The sequence below is a fragment of the Pocillopora damicornis genome, chromosome 7 (genome assembly GCF_964200805.1).
Source record: "Pocillopora damicornis chromosome 7, jaPocDami1.2, whole genome shotgun sequence".
NCBI classification, from domain to species: Eukaryota; Metazoa; Cnidaria; class Anthozoa; order Scleractinia; family Pocilloporidae; genus Pocillopora; species Pocillopora damicornis.
In genome coordinates, this window is record NC_142676.1 from 11,320,868 (window position 1) to 11,341,138 (window position 20,271).

General features: G+C 37.8%; 4 protein-coding genes across 5 annotated transcripts in view; all 4 read right to left on the bottom strand.

Annotated features, from left to right (window-relative positions):
* Positions 1-7,284: 7,284 nt before the first annotated feature.
* Positions 7,285-9,132, bottom strand: LOC149042573 (uncharacterized). Its single transcript, XM_089213127.1, has 2 exons — positions 8,428-9,132; positions 7,285-8,198 (listed from the first exon to the last, which is right to left on the bottom strand). The coding sequence occupies exon 2, from the start codon at positions 8,058-8,060 to the stop codon at positions 7,680-7,682; it is 381 nt and encodes a 126-aa protein (XP_089069253.1). The 5' UTR covers positions 8,061-8,198; positions 8,428-9,132; the 3' UTR covers positions 7,285-7,679.
* Positions 9,133-9,195: 63 nt separating this feature from the next.
* Positions 9,196-14,153, bottom strand: LOC113678245 (uncharacterized). The gene is made up of 4 exons (XM_089213616.1): positions 14,040-14,153; positions 10,325-10,441; positions 9,778-9,892; positions 9,196-9,347 (listed from the first exon to the last, which is right to left on the bottom strand). Exons 1-4 carry the CDS (start codon positions 14,151-14,153, stop codon positions 9,202-9,204), a joined length of 492 nt encoding a protein of 163 aa, XP_089069742.1. The 3' UTR covers positions 9,196-9,201.
* On the bottom strand, positions 13,958-18,680 carry LOC113678244 (putative skeletal organic matrix protein 5). 2 transcript variants are annotated; one of them, XM_089213091.1, is made up of 6 exons: positions 18,516-18,680; positions 17,409-17,686; positions 16,897-17,011; positions 15,760-15,796; positions 15,456-15,582; positions 13,958-15,172 (listed from the first exon to the last, which is right to left on the bottom strand). In XM_089213091.1, exons 1-6 carry the CDS (start codon positions 18,649-18,651, stop codon positions 14,654-14,656), a joined length of 1,212 nt encoding a protein of 403 aa, XP_089069217.1. In that variant the 5' UTR covers positions 18,652-18,680; the 3' UTR covers positions 13,958-14,653. The 2 variants fall into 2 exon arrangements, with proteins under 2 accessions (XP_089069217.1, XP_089069218.1); XM_089213092.1 differs by lacking the exons at positions 16,897-17,011; positions 17,409-17,686; positions 18,516-18,680 and having other exon boundaries at positions 15,456-16,268.
* A 1,034-nt stretch (positions 18,681-19,714) lies between these two features.
* Positions 19,715-20,271, bottom strand: part of LOC113678243 (uncharacterized) — a 30,993-nt gene continuing 30,436 nt past the window's right edge. The window contains exon 36 of the mRNA XM_089213617.1: positions 19,715-20,179. The gene's annotated coding sequence lies outside the window, so the exon portion shown is untranslated. The remainder of the gene's footprint in view (positions 20,180-20,271) is intronic.

Here is a 20,271-nt window from a genome sequence, read left to right on the forward strand (position 1 = left end):
AGAGTTGCACGATTGACAGTCGTCCTGCTCATTGCTAATGATACCAATTCTGACTTTAGAACGATCACTTTGACCACTAAAGGCATTGAATCCTTCCTTGTTACAGTTGCGCTGTTAGTAGGCGTTGCTGCCAATCAACTTTTCCACCCGTCACGAGTCAGTGAGGTGTTGCGGTATTGGCCATCAGCGATTAGTGAGTGCAGAGAGGCAGCCAGCTTGTTGATGACAATGAACTTGAGCGTTTGGTTGATCTTCATTTCGAGACAGATCTTAGAGAAGGATGTGTTCCAGTAAGTGGGTAGCTTTATTTCTTGTTCGTCAAACCCAGTTTCTCCACCGAGAATTCATGGTAATTTCTCCAGTAATGCGCGTTATAATGGAAGGTGGTCTGAAAAAGAGGAACAAATCTATCTTTGTATTTTCTCCGAATTGATGGATATTAACCGTCGACGTCCTGTCATGTATCTGCATTTATTGATCCCTTACTCATTTGTTACCGTAGAATTGACCTCGGTATATACAACATCGTGTCGTGAAGACTAAGGTCATTTTTTTGTTGTTGTTCTACACGGACCCGACGCCTTAGATCAATGCATGCAGAACATATATATAAAACCGACTAATTGGATGGTCGGTTAGGCATGTGTGCGCCGATAAAGATGAATTTTCTTTTTGAAAAAGAAGACCGCTTTTTGAAGCTGGTAAGATTAGTGACTATACGTACAAAATGTTATACAGTAGTGACGGCTTATGTCCATGTTTTTATGGCTTACTAAATTCATAAACCGGAAATTTCTATTGAGATCTATTATCTCTTTGGTTAATTCTCCGACCTCTGCAATCTATCGAGAATTTTGTCGCTTGTTGTTGGGAATACTGCTTACATTTTATAAGAGATAAAACTCTTAACCCTTTTGAAGAATCGGTACCTTTCGACCTTGTTTAGATACATAAGCTCTACCTAGAAGGAAACAGTTTTCTGGAAGCACACTGTCTCTTATCTTATGAGTAAGCTCTAAAGGGAGATTGCAAGCACGGATTGAAATTCGAGTACATTGGCTGGCATGACGAGCAAGGACTAATGGCATGTTCGCTACACTATTTAATATTTTTGGGAAATATCATGAGGATTAAATTCTACCTACATTTCGTTTTCATGGATTTCCTTACAAGTCAAAGCTCCTACAATTTTTATCTAGTAGAATTTAAAACTTACCTCTGTAGAATTTTAGTCTACTCTATTTATTACACTATTAGATTGACTCTAAGACTTGTCGATTATTTTTAACGGCCTTCCTGCTACAATTCCGTTTAGGTCATCCAGGTTAGTAACAAAATTTTTAGTCCAGTTGGGATTTCAAGCCTGGTGAAAGTTTTATTTCAAAGGCGACTATCATAAGTTTACGGTTAAGCGGCGTTGATAGATCACTCTGCCCATTTGGTTTGCGAACAGCGTTTTCAGGAACACAGAAACAAACCAAAAGAGAGAAAAGGAAAAAAAAACAAACCAAAAAAACAAACAAACAAACAAAAAAGAAGAGGAAAGAAAAATCCCCTTGACTTTATATTACCACCTAAAACTATTTGCATTTCTATACCACCCGGCTAAAAGTCCTCCGTAGGAGGAATGGAATTAATGGAAAGAAACGGCAGCAACGACCACATTAGAAAGCACCATCTTAAGCCAAGTGCGATCTCTTCAATGGGAAAAGACCTAATAATGATTTCTATTATGATTTCTCGACAGAAACATTTATTTTTGCATTCTCGGCCATTTCCATAAAGTCTAGGCTTACATGTAAAGTGGTACGAGCCTTTCATATCGATGCAATATGCCATCGAACTGCATCTGTGTAACCCTGAGGCACATTCATCGATGTCTGTCATTTAAAAAAAAATGGAGTCAAACAACAGCAACAAACACATCAGCAACAGCTACAACATCATATATGCTTCTCAGGCGGCCTCCTCTTAAGCCATAAACTCTGTTATTTGTTGTCATAAATTAGAGAACGTAGTTTTGCCTACTTGCCATTTGTCTATTTGTCTATAGACTTAAAGCGGGTTGTTGCTTCAACGCTACTGAAATTTTTAGTATTCAGACAGGCGAACAAAGCGTGATGCTCTGGGAATAAAAACTTTTAGGGGCCTTTTACATGATATCCGAATGAGTTTTGTGCAAGAACGAGTTCATACCGGTTGCCATATAATAACCAGCGTAACATTTACTCGAAATGAGTCATTTCTGAGTGAGTTTATTGGGGTTTTCATTACAGAAAGAAATACTCGTTCTGGACGACCTCTTCTACCTGTACAATGTAAACGCGGCACGGCTCTCATGTTTGTATGAATCCTCTGTAGGTGCGAGGGAAGCATTGAAAAAGACAGAAAAGGACATAAAGACTTGTTTTTACAGGCTAATTGTTGCCACTCCCACACAGATAAGACTTAAGCTCCTTTTATAATTTTATAGCGATCGTTTTCGAAATTCCAGGCGAGCACCCCCGCCCTTTTCTGTAAAGGGGTTCCCTGGGGGTGTTAATACGTGCAGCACACTTGACCTTTAGCAAGAAAAATTCTGATGTGATTTTGGCGAAGAGAAACATGTTTTGTCAGCATCTAGTCGCTAGTGCGGAAGGGCCCCTTACCACCGTGTGCATAATTAGGCGTCCCCCATACGGCGGAAAGCCAACAAAGACATTACTTCAGAAAACTCCGCCTCTGTCTGAATTTTTGGTAGCCTTTTGACCAATTCCCAATCGAGACTTAACTCTGACGTCACGCGTAATTTTGCTCACGGTGGTAAGTAGCCTACTCACCGAAGCCAGATTGTAAGAATTTTCCAGACATTTTGAGTACTATCTGTGATACACGCTTGCTAATTCCCTATCAGCTTTTGGAATCGACTTAACCCTGCCTTTACCATGGCCGGACATTTCTTTTGGCACCCTACATCTGCTATTGGAACTACGATTCCACCCAACACCGAGATTTGATCTGTGAGAGGGGCAATTTGTAAAATCATCGATATCTTTTGGCGTCTCGAAGATGCCGGCACGCGACAAAACAAGATCAATTTCATTTTCTGGATCTGAAAACTTGCAACCCCGCAAGTGACATGAAATGTCTTTTTAACAATCCCGCAAGGGAACGACTTGGTCTTCTCGATAACTAAGCCCACAAGTTCCACCAGCGAACGATTTAACTAAATAGCAAATCTCCATGTTAGCATGTAAGATGAGACGCTTATAAAACAGATCAGTTAGCTAAATCAGTATGTAGCTTGTCAATCAAATTGACCACTGTAACCATACTTTGACTTCAGCCGGTAAAGGATTCATTGATGGATCTGAATGCAGTAATTCCTGAAAGGTTTTTCTAGAGAGGAATCAAAGAGGAAAAAAAACCCATCTCTTGGTATTTCGGAGGTTGATTCATCTTTGAATTTCTGTGTCGCGCTTGTCACGCAACTGATATAATAAGTTAGAGAAGACATATAAACTGGAACTCAAATCTGGCTAGGATGTGGTAGAGCATAATTAACGTGATCAACGAAACAGCTAATAAAATCATAAATAAACAAGATAAGAGTGTTATGTTAGATTTTTTTACAAGTTGTAGTGATTTATGCCAGTTAACGGTGGCGACAAGTAGGCGCCGGACTTTGAGTTCGTCTCAAGATAGAACAACGCAAATACACAAGGAAATTTTTACAGTTACTTTCTAACCATCCTTTGGTCTTTTAAAAGCTTGAAGCTCAGTAGATTGTGTCATATCGGTCATTGTTAAAACTGTCTTTGTTTTGATGCTACTTTTCGACATAGGAAAAGTATGTCGGACAAAAATATTCGCCAAAAAATAAATATTTCCTTGGCAGCTTCAATAACAACAGGGGATCAAGTTTAGATGATAAAACAAAGGATTATGTTCACAGAAATACCGAAGGTCTAATACATTCGATACATGAGGTCACACAACTCGGGTAATATTCACGGTGAAAATTTGCAAATTTGAGGATCGAAAGAAAAAAATTATTTCTAGGAAACTGAAATATATTTTTACAAAAAAAACTACGCCACAATTATTAGAACATATTGGGCTACAAAATATAAAAGTAGGAGGGAAAACAAATTTGGGTGACTTGCCGCTGTTTGTTTGATGCATGCTGACATTAGCTCTTAAATAGCTCTTTTTTAAATACAATGTATCTGGTATCATCCCGTGGCTTTTCGTATTTTATTTCCCTTTGGTGTTCATTGTCTGATCCTGACATGTTCGAATCATCTGAATCTTCCTGTTTTGTGGGAAGGTAGATGCCATCTTTTCTTGGAGAGAATTCTGGGGAAGCAGCAGCTTCAGTTGCTTCTTCCTTGTTATCTTCAATTTCAGGAAGGAATACCTCTTCAGTCTGGGTGCTGCTTTCTGAAACATCAACCTCGACTTGGGTGTCAGTAGATTTCATCATTAAATGGAGACCACGAAGATTGACTTGGATTCCAAAATCCACACCCTTGTTTGGCAAATTCACCTGCACTGCTTGTGACTCAACCAACGTGCTTTTAGGCCCTAAATCATGTGGGAATGGATATGATGGGCTGTCTAAGGTTGATGTACTTGCTCCACAATTCACAACATCAACAGGTGCAGGCTGTTCTAAAGCTGAAGCTGCATGTTCTTCGATTCCACAACTAGGTTGTGCAGTTACAGAGGCTATATACTATAACAGAAAAAATATTAACTCTGTTATGGTATGGGTTAGTGACCCCTTTGAGAGAATGAAAAATGTAGGTATGGGAGATAAACTATGCTACTATATGGTTATAGCAATGATTCAATGGGGTTTTCTTGGAAAATATAACACCTGACCCTGCCCTCCTTTGGTTGAAAGCCTGCACTGGTTTTAACTTAGAATTTCCAGTTGTATTAAGTTTTTATTCACATAGAAGTAAAGAAGGTTAAAAGAATTCATTATTTAAAGAATAATAATCACAGAAGAAATACTTTTCTGCGAAAATTTAATCTTTCTCACTGGAACCTATTCGGGTGATATCCCTTAAGATATAAATTTCTATTGCCCCCAAACTGCATTCACCTTTCTTTATTTTTTATTAATCATGCATAAATGATAAGCAGCTTCAAGAGTTTGTAACAACCCAAGCTTTGAAGCAACCCAACCCAGTTGCAAGAGAGTAATTCACGATTCACTTACTTCTTTTCTGACTTTCTCTTCTGAACGTTTCTCCGATTAAAGTCGAGGTCTTTTTGATGGTCTACGATGCGAAAAAACCGTGGGTATTGCACCTGGTTTTAGCGTAGATCTGGGTTTCAAACCAAGAATTTCTGCTTTCAAGTCTCGTTCGTAGCAGTCAGGTGTAAAATGTTCTGAGCACAACCTGAAGTTTTTCGAAACGACCAGATCCGCTCGTGAGATCTTTGCCAGCCACTGTGATCGTAGAGCTTCATCCCTCGGAAAGCAATGGTAGGATATACCAGTTGTGTACCTCGAGTCGTTGTTACAATCGAACGCCGCGCAGTATACCATTTTTTAGCTCGAAAGTAATCGAAGTAAATATAGCAACGAGAGCTACTCAACCGCCAAGAACAGATAGAAGAATAAACTCAAACAACTCGGGCTTCCGTATTTGTACATTCTTTCTTGCGTAAGCCAAGAATTTAACCCATTATAAAGAACTTATAAACCAAAGTTCAACACGAATTTCAAAATTTTATTTCCTTTTGGACTTCTTGCGACATTGCTAACAGCGTGCGTTATCGTATATGCCATTGCAAAATCCAGACTACAAACGCGTTGCAAACTAATGTTAAAAAAGGTAAATAACAAAATATGGGAAACAGAATGGAAGATGAAATATCTTAAATTACCAGTATGTAAGAAAAATTAAAGTGGAGACCCTATTCCGAAAACATCGAGGTCAATCCAAGTATAAAAGATACGCCGCTCATGATCTGGACACGTAACTACGTTTCAAAGACATAGGGTTACGAAAGCAAAAATATTTTACTCTTACACAATCCCTGGATAGAAGACCAATTTTCTAATATTAGAGGCGCTTGAATCATTTTTTGCTTCACCTTGCACAATCTTTACTCCTGGAAAACCACAAATTCTTTCCCGCGAGCAAGCCGCAGTCCTGAATTCAACTTGCCTATTTCTTGCCGTGTTTACCTTCATCCCCATAACCTACGTCACACGCTACAAAAAGAACCGCTGACATTCGTGTTCTAAGCCGACGTACCACAGTCAAATATCGAGCCAATTATCACTAAAAACCCTTCGTTTTCTGGATGAAAACTGTCGTTCGAGGAAAAAAAAATGACGGAAATTTGTTCCATCATACATAAATGTACGATACACGGTGAAAAAAATTACATGAATTTGGACATCAGTTCTCCTTTAATCTGTCGGCAGTGACCAATCGGCAATCTTAAACTAATTCTCATATCGATTATAATCGATTGGCCTATACTAGGATGAATTGTACCTTGAAGTGCAAAATGACCGTTACCGAGGTTAAGCAATGTTTATGTAATTTTATATCCAGAAATAAAAATGAGGAGTCGCTTATTTTCGTAGAGCATTGTAATATTAATTCAGAAACTTAGTTATGATGTGTTCTCTGAGCTGTAGCACCACAAATTTTCCGCAGAAACATGAGCAAAGAACATGCTAAGTAAAACTTGTCAAATCATCCAACATACAATGTTTAGTTTGGTGCCGTTAGAGACTTCCCGTATTCAACAGCTTTGAAAAAGCTTTGTTTCTCAGAGGAAATGAAGAACTTTAACCACAGTCGTAAGTTGTTTATTATTATTATTATTTGTAGTAGTAGTAGTAGTAGTAGTAGTATTATGTAGTTATTATATCATTTTTCGCGCGAACCAAGGAAAAAAAAATTTTAATCCCTTTTCGCTCCTCTTGGCTGTTTTTTATGCCTTAAATTATCAAAACAAAAATATTACTTCCATTCCATGGGAACAGTTTTCAAATGCACGTGCCCTGAGTGTTTCTATTCAGAAAACGTGCGAGCAAACTCTAAAAGAAATTTTGCAAAAATGAGTTCAAATACTTAAGTTTAGTGGATATTATATGAATTCATTTTGATCGACCTCGGCAGTTAATACAGCGCTAGTTATTGCGCATGCGCAACAAAAGTTATTGTTTGACGTGTCAAATAATGGGTAGAAAATGTGTGATTGTGTCTGCTGCCAAAGTCACGTGATGAACTTCTACGACAATAGAAGGCTCGAATAACAAATAAAAAATGAGAAATTCATAAATAAAATTTATTGAGAGAGGAAAACGGTTCATTCCACTCACAACGTCACGCTTATTAACCTCACAATTTTGTCAATATAAATTCGCAGCATTTTCTTTCCTATGCAATTCAAAAATTCATTTTGAACGGCAGCAAGTGATTGCCGAGTTTAGCGTGCATGGCTGAGCGCAATTTTCTAGCGGAGATGACAACAAAAGGAGATCCCATGTTGAAATCACAGCGATACATTAATGATGTGCGTTCACGCCTTGGATTGCATCGTCAAGCTGCACTTTTCCAGGGCTTAAGTAACGAAGAAACCAACGATCTTCTAGATCTTGATGACTAAGTAAATGATTGCTTTTGTTGTTGTTGTTGTTTTTTTTTTTAGTCATACCCTTTTTATTGCACCAATATATATCCCATAGCTTTGATGTATTTCACTCCATTATCTGGATGGTGTTTTGCCACGTTACCGCACACGTTCGAATCATCTGGGTAGCCTCCAGTCCCAAATCCGATCCTTGAGTCACACGTTAAGCACTCGTCCTCCTGGTTACTGACAATACCAATCCTGGCTTTTGATGACGATGCTAACGTACAAAATGCATTGAACCCTTCCTTGTTACATTTGTTTTGCAAAGAAGCAGCTGCACCAATAAGCGTTTTCCACGTATCACTACGCAGTGAGGTTTCGCGGTATTGCCCATCGGCGATCAGTGAGTACAAAGAGTCAGCCTGCTCGTTGATAACAATGAACCTGAGCTGTTCATTGATTTTCATGCCAAGACAGATCTTAGAGAAAGATGCGTTCCAGTAGATGGCCAACTTGGTTTCCTGTTCGTCAAACCCAGTCTCCCCTCCAGGAGGGTTGTACTCGTTTCTATCAGTCCAGTAGGAGCTACTTTAATGAAAGGTTCCCTGTAGAAGGACGAAAACTCGTTCAGTCGTGTTTTTCACTCAAGTGACAAATGTCTCACACTTACGAAGGTGAATAACTCAATAAATAATAATGAATAACTTAAATGATATATAACAATGATAACGTGGCAAATGGTAGTAATAATTAGAATATAATTATAACGTTTTATCTCATTTATTAAGATCAATCCGACGAACTCGAATTGAAAAAAGAACACAATAAAAAAACCTTGCTGCCATCAATCTTCATCACAGGTGTCCATCCTCCTTCGCCACATCCAAAATCACCCACATGACAGAAAACGGGGACTTGTCTTGAATCAATAAGGAGAGTAACCACGCCACTGAAGTCTGCTCTTTTTATTTAAAATTAAATTTTAAAGAGGTCTAGAGTAATTATAAAAATATTTCGTCTTATGTTTTTTTTATCTCAGAAAAATTTACAGACTTCTTCCTTTGAGAAAAGATCATCATATGTAGCCTTGCTTCGTGTATTACCCATAGGCCTCTAGTCCCCACTCGCCCCACCACCCCCGAAAAAATGGAGAGGATAAACGTACTTATTTTAATACGTGTGGAGGAAAAGAAAGAAACAAATCTTGTAATCTGGCTAGCCCTCCAAACGGATCAGGATAGTTCAATAACAAGCCATTTCGAACTATTTCTCTTTATACTCGTGCGCTTGTAACGAAAGCAAACAAGAAGTCAAGTTAAAAATAGAGTAATTAGCACGTGACCATCTCATATCTTGACTCAGCTAACCAAGTTGGTTATGGCAGGTTATATATCGATCTCTTTCGTATATCTCAATGTTCTTTAAGTATCCTTCCTGACCTCAACAATCAACCTAAAAACGCTTCACGAACGTTGATTTTATTTACTTACATCTTTCTCTCCTGAGCTTCCTTGCACGTCATAGTTCCTGTGGAAATTGAAAGATACCGACGATAAGGCGACTACCGATTTATATTTAAATACAAAAGAAATGAGAATTGAATTTTCTTTAAAGTAAAAGATTAAAATCGAATCTGCATTCTCGCCCATTTCCAGTGTATCCAGGTTTACACGTGCAGTTGTACGACCCTTCAGTATTGTTGCAAAAAGCATAACTGCTGCAGTTATGTAAGCTTTCAGTACATTCGTCGATGTCTGTAAAACAAATTAATGAATACATGGATAAATTAGTTGATAAAAAGGAAAAAGGGGCAACAACAGATTCACTTTAGAATAAAGTCGCTTAAGACCTCGTTTCAACAACCGAAATGGTCTGGTCCATAACTTTACGCAATTCTGATCACAGCAATTTCTACTGTTTGTGTGAAAGTTGTCAAATTCGGAAGTAAAGTATGATAACTAGTTCTCTGTAGCGTTATCATTTGCAAGAGCATCTTACCAAAACATCGACATGGTTCCGATGTTGAAGTCCTCAATGAACGCCGTAGAACACAAATGATTTCCCAGATATATTCTTGCTTAATCTTCATGTTTTCTGCATATCAAATGGCCAATTCGGTTAAAAAGTCTACTTTAGTTCATTAGTGCTTTCATACTAAAAAGCAAAAGCGCAAGTGTCATTTACCTTCGTCACAATTATAACCCTTTAATCCAGCTGGACAAACACACCGATGTCCTCTGACCGTGAAACCGCTTTGACAAGTGGCGATATTTATGCAAGAATTTTTCACGCAAAAACTCTGACACGAAAAGAAAATCATTATTATTACAACCATGACTGCTAAAATTATGACCACCGGCAATCAGCAAGTTAGAAGAGAGTGTTAGTAATTCAAGAGCGAGCTTATCCTTGGATGTGAAGACTACGGCGATTTCTTCGCAAAATAAAGATTCTAGCTTGACAGTAGTTGGCTATTTTCAAATCGGTCAAGTTTGCTGAAAATTAAGCGGGAACAACTGTAGAATGAGTTCTCAAGAAACTAGAATAGAACAACCTGTAGCCTAACATTTCTACGACACTAAATATCAAACTGGTGATAAAATTTTGAGCAATGCAATATTTGTTTCAGGCAACTATTGCGAAATCTATTGCCTTTTAAGTACACTTTTTGTGTGTGTCAATTATGGCTCACCATAATATATGCAAAATCTTTAAAATATATTACACGTACCTCAGCTGTGTGGTAAAAGTGATTTGGGTTTTCCCTCCACTCGTGTTCGTGTCCTTCGTGAGTAACATTATTCAATTCACATTTATACTTTCCATATACATCAGCCCGACGATCAAGCTGACACAATCGGGTTCCAAAAAGCACATCGTTTCACAAAATTCCTCCATCGTAACGTCAACGACGCGAATGACGTGGTTTATGAGGCGTCTACCTTCAAATGCTTTTTCAGGCCTGAACTCCAGGGTACGACAATAGCCTGCTTCAGAGAATGCTTTTAGATAGAAGAAATATATGTTATTCGCCAGCCGGGAGGTCCGTATTGGACCGTCACGACAATGTTTCTTTCAAAAATGGTCAATGATCTTAAGGAAAGCGTTGTTATTTCTCATCAAGGATTAATTAATATACGACGATTTACCTCTGATCATTAAGCAAAAAGCGAGGAAAGTAGTTGTAAGTAAATTCAATTTTTTTTTATTTTAAAGTTGTAAGAGTTTGCTCGTTTGTTTGCTGCAATGGCATGGAAATGTGGCCTTTCCTCCACAAAAACTAAATTTCAATGAGACACTCCAACGAGACAAGAGGGGAGTTAATACGGCTTTTTCTCATTGAATTCCTTCAGGTTCTGCTGTGCAATTTACGGTACAAATTTCCATGAACGGACTTTAAAGACTCACCGAGAGCGTATGTTTGTTGTAGAACTAAAATTGCGCTCACCCTTTCACTACGAACACATTGTTTGAGAGAATTTAGATATCAAATCAATGAAAGTTCCATCGATTGGTCCAATTCAAATACATCACGTTTTAACAATCTAGGTACTTTTTGTGAACAATTAAAATTAATTACAGACAGTTTTTAGGCCGCTTGTCAACCAACGTAATAACACTTTTGCTTATACAAATTTATTTTGAAACCAATATTTTTCTGTCAACAGAGGTGATTTGAGAGAGGGAAAAGAGACGATTAATTAATTTTTTTAAAACTTTTTTTTCCTTCATAGATATTTTTTCAATGGGGTTGAGATCATGTGTTTTCGGAACAATGGAATATATGCGATCTCCATGCCGACCAGGCAATGCACGTCTGGAGTGAGCTATACAGCCAGCTATCACGTGTACTTTATGAAGATACAAGTCAAGTTGTATATCACTCCTTTACCGTTTATCAGTCTTTCTCTGGCTGCTGTTTTGATTTAGACAAGTCAGAAGATTTAGTTTGGGTCAGCTGGCCTTAACCTTCCATTCGGCGTAAACATTATGGATCGACGCCTTGTATAAGTGGAGAAATGATTTTGCTGCCTTCATTAGCGGATAGATAATGTTAGTTACGTAAAACTTATTGATTAGGGTGAAATGCTTGACTTGAACTACACGCCCGTTGTCCCATAAGAGAAGGAAAAGGGAAAATGAATACGATCATACAGAGGAAAAAAAGAAGCCATCAATACATGGATATCTGAAATTGCTCTTTGTCCTTTCGTTCTTACAGTGAAACGTCCATTTTTTTTTCTTTTTTCGGACTACTTTGTTGTGGATTTGCAAAAATTGCTGGCGCATTTGTCAAGTTCTCGTTCACGAAGTAAAAATTTGTACTACTACCCGAAATACCATCTCCAAATTAGAAAATTGGGGTTAAGGAGCCTATGATAGGTAAAACATATGAATCAGACTGAGATTTACCTTGTGCGGTTACAATCCTGGGTAACGTAAAGCATAAGATCGATAAAGGAGCACAGACACAAACGGAATGCATGATTTTGAAAGCAGTCGAAGCTGTTAATTTTGTGTATTTTGGAAAAGATAGCGGTCACATTTGCTGATGCCTGTAATTTATAATTCATATGCGCTTACACTTGGTCGATCTACAGTGTATAAATGTTCATCCTTGATGCGCATTTTTTTTTTTTTTTTTGCATCAACGAAAAGTTTATGATTCCCAAATTTACACAGTACAAAAAAAGGGCTTTAAGCGCATAAACGTTTTTCGCGACCGTACTCTCTTTTTTAAGTTAGGACTTTACTCAAAGTGCCTTTATAGCACAGAAGAAAATGTAAAAGTTGTTACTTCTGAAACGATCTGATGCTTAACGTGTACGGTCTAAGCGAACGCTAGAAGCATGAAATCATACAACGCAGATATAAGTTTAGATAAATCGACATCGTAAAGTTTTAATCAATAGAATGTACATTGCATTATTTGCTTTTTGTTTTTTGATTTGTAAGTAAACGAATACAGCAGGTGGCGGTTTGGTGATGTTTGGTGATCTGTTCTGTAAAGTCCTTACGGACAGGGGGAAAATTGTTATTTCTTTTCCTATTGCGGCTACCCATATTTGTTTTAAAGTTAACATATAAAAAAATTCCATCTTAAAACAGCTCAGTAAATATAAAAACTAGCAATAAATACATGAAATGTAAAAAGCTAAATCATAAACTGAAAAAAGCTATAAGCTAAAAACGTGACAACAAGACTATAAGGCATGTTCTAAGTGGCTACAACTCTGCAATTTACTTCAATTGAAGTAATTTGCATTCCTTGAAAGACGTAATTGAGAGGGCAAACTGTTCCATAACTCAGTTAGTAAATAAGAGAAAGAATTCTTTTTAAATTTAGGGTCATTTGAACATTATTTAAGAAGTTAAGAATAAATATAGTCACAGGGTTCGACGGATAATGCTTTAGTCGTAGAACTGTTCACTTTAATTGGTTAGAATCAAACCACGACGAAAGAGTTTGTAAATCTTTGTTAATGGAAAATTCAAGGATGGTAAGAGATACATCTGACAGATAGGCAGTCGTGTTATCGCCGTACATAGGTACCAAGAATTCAACTCATTAATAAAGATATTGACGAGCAGCGGTCCTAATAGTGAAACTTGAGGGACACCAGTTTTAATTGATTTGAAGTTAGAGCATGCACCCACCTACACTGACACTGACACTTACACTGACACACTGTTGGTGGCCCAGCAGGTAAGAGGACATAATTTCCAAGGCATGTAAGAGAAGCTATGGGCCTCCACTTTCACTAAGGCGGTGGTTAATCGCGTCAAAAGTTTTGCTCAGGTCTGCAGCGACCGCCGCGACAGCTTCCTTGCTGTCAATGCAGTTTCTCCAATCCTCGGTCATTTGTCGCCACGAATCCACTCTTTTTTCAGGGGCACGTGCTGGTCAAGAACAACTTTAAAAATTGTTCGCCAATAAGCCCATACAGCATTGACTTTGTCGTAAGTGTAGGCCGAAGACCACGGAACCCTTTTCAAGTCAGCTAAGGCTAAGAGTTTAAAAAGTTAAAATTCTCTATTCTCCTACGCTCGATCTGGCGCGGCTTTGGCCTTATTTTTTCGCATGGTGAAGTTTAAGTCATAATCGCTCAGTCCAAGGTGTAAAGAGCCACTTGTAGCGTAACATTCCGCGTGATTAATTAACAACACATCAATGAGACTTTTATGTGTTTTAGTTACTCTTGTCGGTTCGTTGATTCTGTTTAGGAGAGATAATCGATTGTAGAAGTCTACCAGCCTATTGTCAGCCCAGTCCTGGATGTGAATTCGAGCGCGATGAAACAGTGCTGTCGAGCTTTGCTTCGGCTAAACAAAAAATTTCAAACATATTTCTGTTCATCAACTCTTTGACCTAGTCGATTTTTTTTAATTACGCTGTTGATGTTTAAACAACCAATCTTAAAATTGAACTTATAATAGCCACTTACGATCGACTGGTACCAGTCCAGAGATTCGATATCGTTGACTACGAATTCGTTATATTGGCTCCTTCTCTTACCACTATATAGCTCTGCATCCGAGTCAAAATAGGAATCAGACATCGGCGGAAGTTACAATAAGCTTTCAATTCTCTCAGAGTTTGTATAAAGGTATATTAAGCACGAGATGACAAGAAGCTTTCATTATTTGTATAAAATAACTTGGTTTTATCAACTGAGTTGATGATGTAAATTGACCACCGCAAAGGGTTTGTGAGCTAACTTTTCGAGCTTTGACCCTTCTTCCATTCGTTTTGACGAAGGGCCAACGCTCGGAACGTCAGCTTAGAAACCATTACGGTGGCCAATTTACATTATCAATTCGTTTGATGAAACCGAATTATCTTGATACACTTTTCCACCGACACAGCACCTCATTCTCTTTGCAACTTACCCCCCATTATTAATTATTTAAAGTCTATGACTGCATGGCTCAGATCAAATAACATCCTGGATTAAAGTTCCCGAAAATCCCCTGCTGATATCTTTTATACATCGGGCTTATCCCCGCTTTTATTAGGCTCTTCTGTATTTCGCTAATTTAACTTATTGCTACATGTTCGTTATTGTACCAGAATGTATCCCATCGCTTTGATGTGTTTCACACCATTATCCGGGTTCAAGTTTGCTTCATTGCCACACGTGTTTGAATCATCAGGTTTTCCTCCTGTACCAAAGCCGATCCTTGAGTTGCATGTGTTGCAGTCGTTCTGTTGGTTGCTAACAATACCAATCCTGGCTTTAGGGGAGTCTGTGGCCTGACAAACAACATTGAAACCTTCCTTGTTGCAGTTTTTCTGCAGAGAAGCATTTGCACCAAGCATCTCCTTCCAAGTGTTGCGACCCAGTGACGTTTCGCGGTATTTCCCATTAGCGATTAGTGAGTACAAAGAGTCGGCCTGCTTGTTGACGACAATGAACCTGAGCTGTTGGTCGATCTTCATACCAAGACAGATCCTTGAGAACGAAGTGTTCCAGTAGGTGGGTAATTTCATTTCATTTTCGTCAAACCCAGTCTCCCCTCCAGGAGAGTTGTATTCGTTTCTGTCAGTCCAGTAAGAGCTGCTATAATGAAAGGTTCTCTTAAAAAGAATAGGAAATATTTCATTAATGTTTTTTTTGTTTTGTTTTTTCTTCATAACAGCCATTACCTTGACAAGCCTGAGCAATCGAAAAGCAGGGTAACATTGTTTAGTTGATCTAGTTGACATTATCATTGCAGATCTCTTCCAGGATCTTATCAAAAAAAGGGATTGTACTAAAAAGGGACTCTGTACTAATTCAAAATTACTCTTTGCTCTATTGATCCTGGAAAATACAAAAGTAGTAAAAACAAACAAACAACAACAAGAGATGTACACAAACCTTATTGCCATCAATCTTCATTACCGGTGTCCACCCTCCATCTCCACATCCAAAATCACCCACTTGACAAAGAACAGAGAGTGGCTTAGAGTCGAGAAGGAGCGTAACCAAAGTACTTTCTTGTATTCTATTAATTCAAAGTAATTAATGATGATAATTAATGAAAGTTGTATTACAACATTATACAGCTCTGTTCCTCGGGCTTTCAAATCATAGTTGGGACATCTTACATGGCCGTGATGTACCACTGTTTAGTCCCTGGCACTATCGAGGTCCGAAATAAAAGTTTACTCGTTTTACTTACTGTTTCTTGTCATGAACTTCCTTGCAAGTCGCGGGTCCTAGAATAAGTTGACAATACAGCAATAATGGGCTAATTTTTCCACTTTTTAAAAACTAACCTTTACAAAAACAGTTTTGTGACCCCTTGTCTCAATGGACATAAATTAGGACTGCAGATTCGTAACCCTTTATCATATCATCATCAGATGGCAACCGTAGGTATGTTTGTGTTTGCTTGACAATCATACCACCCGTTATGGATTTGGAGAACATAATATTTTGCTCGTTTATTCATCTGTTCATTTACGTGTTACCTGTAAATCGACACCCTCGTTGACAGTGTTGTCTGCCTCGGGCATTGCTGAACAGGGAAATGGTAAGTTTTCTTTTTTTTTTTATTTTATTACATCTCATATCATTTTTTTAGGTTAAGTCTCAGACGAGTGATTGAGTTAAATCCAAAGTAGGTAAAAGCAAAACGTAGAAAAAGTCAAGACGCGGGAGAATAAAGTGGAAAATTCATTACTAGCAGCATTTAGTTCCATGCGAATTTTTTTTGGTGGGGTTGGACAAGGCAGTTAGAATAGGTGATAAAATGTAGGAGCGGAAGGGAAAAAACACGTTTCAACTTAGACATGATACAAAGAGTTAAATGCGAACCTCTCACATCCCAATTAATCTCGACCTTAATCGACGAGGTTTTCGTGATGGCCACTAACCATTTCACCTAACAAATGAGCCCAAACTTTCTCGTTAAAATCATTCTTTGTGCGCAGCCCCCTGATTCCATGACATCATTCGCATCATTTTTTCGACGAGGCTCTAGCGAAGGCCACAAACCATTACACTAAACAAGTAAGCCCAAAATTTCTTTTTAACATAATTCTTTGTGCGCACATTTATTTTCACTCACCAAAAAAATAAGAAAAGACAACTCAATAACTATAGAATGTGAAAAGGGCTAAATCCACTGTTTTTGTTGTAAAGTTTTCGTTGTTTGGTCTATTTAGTGTATCGTTTGTTGGTGACATAAGTGCAACACAAGCGTAGTATAGTATCAATTACGTTTCACATTTGCGAAAAAAAATTCTTTCACACCCCCTTGCCAAGACACTCACCATTGAATGTCCTCAAGAATCGTCGCAAATACAAAGTTTACCTTTTTCACAAGTTCGACCACTAAATCCAGCGGGACACAAGCAGTAAAATCCAACGTTGGTATAACCGCTTCGACTAGCGGCATTGTATTTGCAAGAGTTTCTTGCACAGGCACTCTATCATTGAAAGAAAATAAATCCATCATTGTCACAATCATAACCACCATCATTTGGCTGTACATCCGGGAGCATTTGTAGCAAACAAGCGGGGATCATCGAAGTCTTTTTTTTTTTTTTTACTTTTAAGAAGGTTAATAGTGGATCCCTGATAACTTCCCAGACATTTTTTCTTTAGGCTTGCAAACATATTGACATTATGGTAAAAAAACAAATGCAGATGAATAGCACAGACCAACTCACCAAACCAAACCACATTTTAAGCTTGGCTATGGATATTAAAAAACACCACTGAGTCTTAATCAGGCAAAAATCAGAAGGAAAACGTGGTGCACTGATGGAGTGTTGTGCTAGAATGTTTTGGTGCGGCAAAAATCTTATTAAAACAAGGACATACCTCAGCTGCATGATAAAAATAACTTGTATTATTCGTTAACTCGTCTTCGTGTTCTTCATGGGTAACATTATTCAATTCACATCTGTACACTCCACGTCCACCCGCTCGTTTATCAAGGTTAATGCTCACACAGTCGGGTTCCATATAACACATAGTTTCACAAAACTCCCTCACCGTGACTTCAACGATGCGAATCACGTGGTTCACGAGGCGTTTGCCATCAAACTCTTTTTCAGGCCTGAACTCCAAAGTGCGACATTGATCTGCTTCAGAGAATTCTTTGAAAACAGAAATGAGTCATATTTGAAATGTAATAAACGATAACTTGTCTTGATTTCCATCACGATGTTTGATGTTCCTTACGGTGGACAAACCCTCAGGAAGTTGAATGCTTTTATTAAACGCTGAGTTATTTTTTATCGATCTAAATTTTAAAGTATTGCTACGGTAGCAATAGATTGTTGACATTGAGATAAATTTATCGTGGTTTGAAGTAAAGTAATGAGTGAAAGTTGAAGTTAATGTTAACACTACGCGAAACATTTAAGAAATTACTGTCTGAAACTACTGATATTTCCGGAAAATTCTGCATGAGTGAGGGTGGATAAGGTATCCCCAATCGTTCAATAAAAAAGCCGAAAATATGTTATAAACAATTAAGTGAACGTTTATCCATCTACATGCAAATGACATTAACGTAAGCTCTGTTAAGGAAATTGTGAATTGAATTGAATTGATTTTTTTCGTTTTTTATATCATCATTTTCATGCAATGAGTGAGAATTTATATGAAAACTGGAACTTGAAGTCTCTAATAATTTTAGACGACCCAACCCAAGGACTCGAGCCTGCTATTGATATATCGAGAACTGAATTAACCTCTGAGACGGAATAAGGACCTCTTCGTTGTTGTTTACTATGGTTACAATGTTTAAAAAGACAGCCTTGCAGTTATGAACTTGCCAAAGCAGAAAATTTTAAATTGCTATCTCCACAGCGTTAATGATTATTTTACATGGCGTATGGATTGCTGGCTACCTGCCAAATTTCACTGACAGAAATTGAACTTTTGTTACATGTGCTAGATATTTGAATAACTGAAACTTACCTTGTGTTCTTACAGTCCTTGCTATCATGGCGAATTGGACTATGAATAGAACCCAGGTATCAACAGAATACATGGTAAAGAACGCAGCGAAAGAACATCTGTGTGGTGGCCTAAATTCACAGCGCTTTAAACTCATTTAAAGCATGCCGAACTCACAAAGACTGTGGTGAGAAATTTTGCACCTGGAGCTTTTCAGTCTTTTTACAGCCAATAGAAATTCAGCTCACGCAAACACTTTAGCAAGCTATTACTTTGTTTACTTAAGAGACAATCGCTGTTCAATTTCCCCTATGACATGGCATTTTGCTCTTTCCTCCCATTGGTTGGTTATTTTGCATCGCCTCTCAATATTTAACTAACATATTTGACCTATGGGTGAGCGAGAAAAATTACTTAACAACAATATGTTTCACTTTTGCCCCGGGAATTGAAGATACTTTTTCGAGCTTTGCTTATCTATTGGTGAACTCTGAATTCTGTGCTCTCTTAAAAGTGTTTTTAAGTGTCTGATTCAAATATGTAGTTAACAGAAAATTCGTTTGTCCATGTTTTCTTGTGCTGTTAGTCTCTGTCACACGATGGCGTCATCTTTTTCTCTTAGTTTGTCAGTTTTAGGGCACCTTCATACCATCATGAATAGAAATTCTGCTGATTTGACTATGAATATGATTTTAAGCTGGGCCCAACAAGATTAAAATGATAAAGTGAATTTCATAGTTTCATAATAGAGGTAACTTTCATCCCAATCGAACCTGAAATGAGCAAGATAAAATTGAAGATAGGGCATGAAATGGAATTTGATATTGATTAAGTCATGCACGTAAACGTAAAGAGCCATGTTAAACATTACTACCCGTTCTAAGAATATCATTGTCTTTGATGAAACGAAATTTTGCATGAACAAATAATCAATTTTCCGCTTAATGTAGGTTTCTTGGACCAGAGTATTGGTGTCTGTATCAGCTAATCGGGGTATGGGTTGGGTAAAGGTTCATTTCAAAGTTATTCTACAAGGCCACCGGTTTTTCTCCCTCACAAAAATTCAAATTCGAACTTGATCTGGCAACAGTGGGCAAGAAGAGCCACCTCATTTATAGTATGACCACTGCTAAATTCCCTTTATTATCATGATCAATATTCACATTTCTCTCTTTTAAAACCTACCCTGGAAAGGAATTCTCTCTAAACGAGTCCCCAAGTTACAGCTATAATACTAATTTTATTTGTATCGTAATTAGTTGCACATTCTGCTACGCAACGCCTCCTGGCAATAACTAACAGTATAGCAGTTAAAAGTCGCCCTGTACAATTAATATCAGCTTGACTGAAACAATCGATGCTGACTTTTTGTTAAGTGACACATAATTGAATGCGAACTCAAAACCTTAAATACTAAATATGCTTCTGTACGTTCCGCACTTATTTTCTACCTCCACTCCATTTTGTTTATGTTTTTGTTTGTTTGAGTGTCTCATTTTTTCCTTTGTTCTTAAATTTTTTATAATTTCCGTGTAACTGGGGATTGATATAGTATGTCTACAAAAAGCTGTTGCAGAGCGCAAATAGTGAGTGAGATGAAAATTACATAAGCATGAGACAAAGGAGTAAACTACGTCTTGGTTGAACTGCAGGTCACAGTATTTTCCCGCGTAGGGTTTTGAAATCTGAAAAAAGAAATAAGAAAATAAAAAGGTTTATGTTGGGATGATGCATAGGTATCTAAACGACCTCAGTGTAACCCTAAGTGAATGAATCA

Excerpts from the sequence above, each read along its gene's own strand:
- LOC149042573 (XM_089213127.1), bottom strand. The coding sequence starts at position 8,060 with ATGAAAATCAATGAACAGCTCAGGTTCATTGTTATCAACGAGCAGGCT.
- LOC113678245 (XM_089213616.1), bottom strand. The coding sequence starts at position 14,153 with ATGTCTGATTCCTATTTTGACTCGGATGCAGAGCTATATAGTGGTAAG. Across the intron at positions 10,442-14,039 it reads TGGACTGGTACCAGTCGATC|CTTGATCGTCGGGCTGATGT; the intron begins GTAAGTGGCTAT and ends CGATTGTGTCAG. Across the intron at positions 9,893-10,324 it reads ACTTTTACCACACAGCTGAG|AGTTTTTGCGTGAAAAATTC; the intron begins GTACGTGTAATA and ends TTTTCGTGTCAG.
- LOC113678244 (XM_089213091.1), bottom strand. The coding sequence starts at position 18,651 with ATGAGTTTAAAGCGCTGTGAATTTAGGCCACCACACAGATGTTCTTTC. Across the intron at positions 15,797-16,896 it reads TGGTCGAACTTGTGAAAAAG|GACCCGCGACTTGCAAGGAA; the intron begins GTAAACTTTGTA and ends AACTTATTCTAG. Across the intron at positions 15,583-15,759 it reads GAAGTTCATGACAAGAAACA|AATACAAGAAAGTACTTTGG; the intron begins GTAAGTAAAACG and ends TTGAATTAATAG.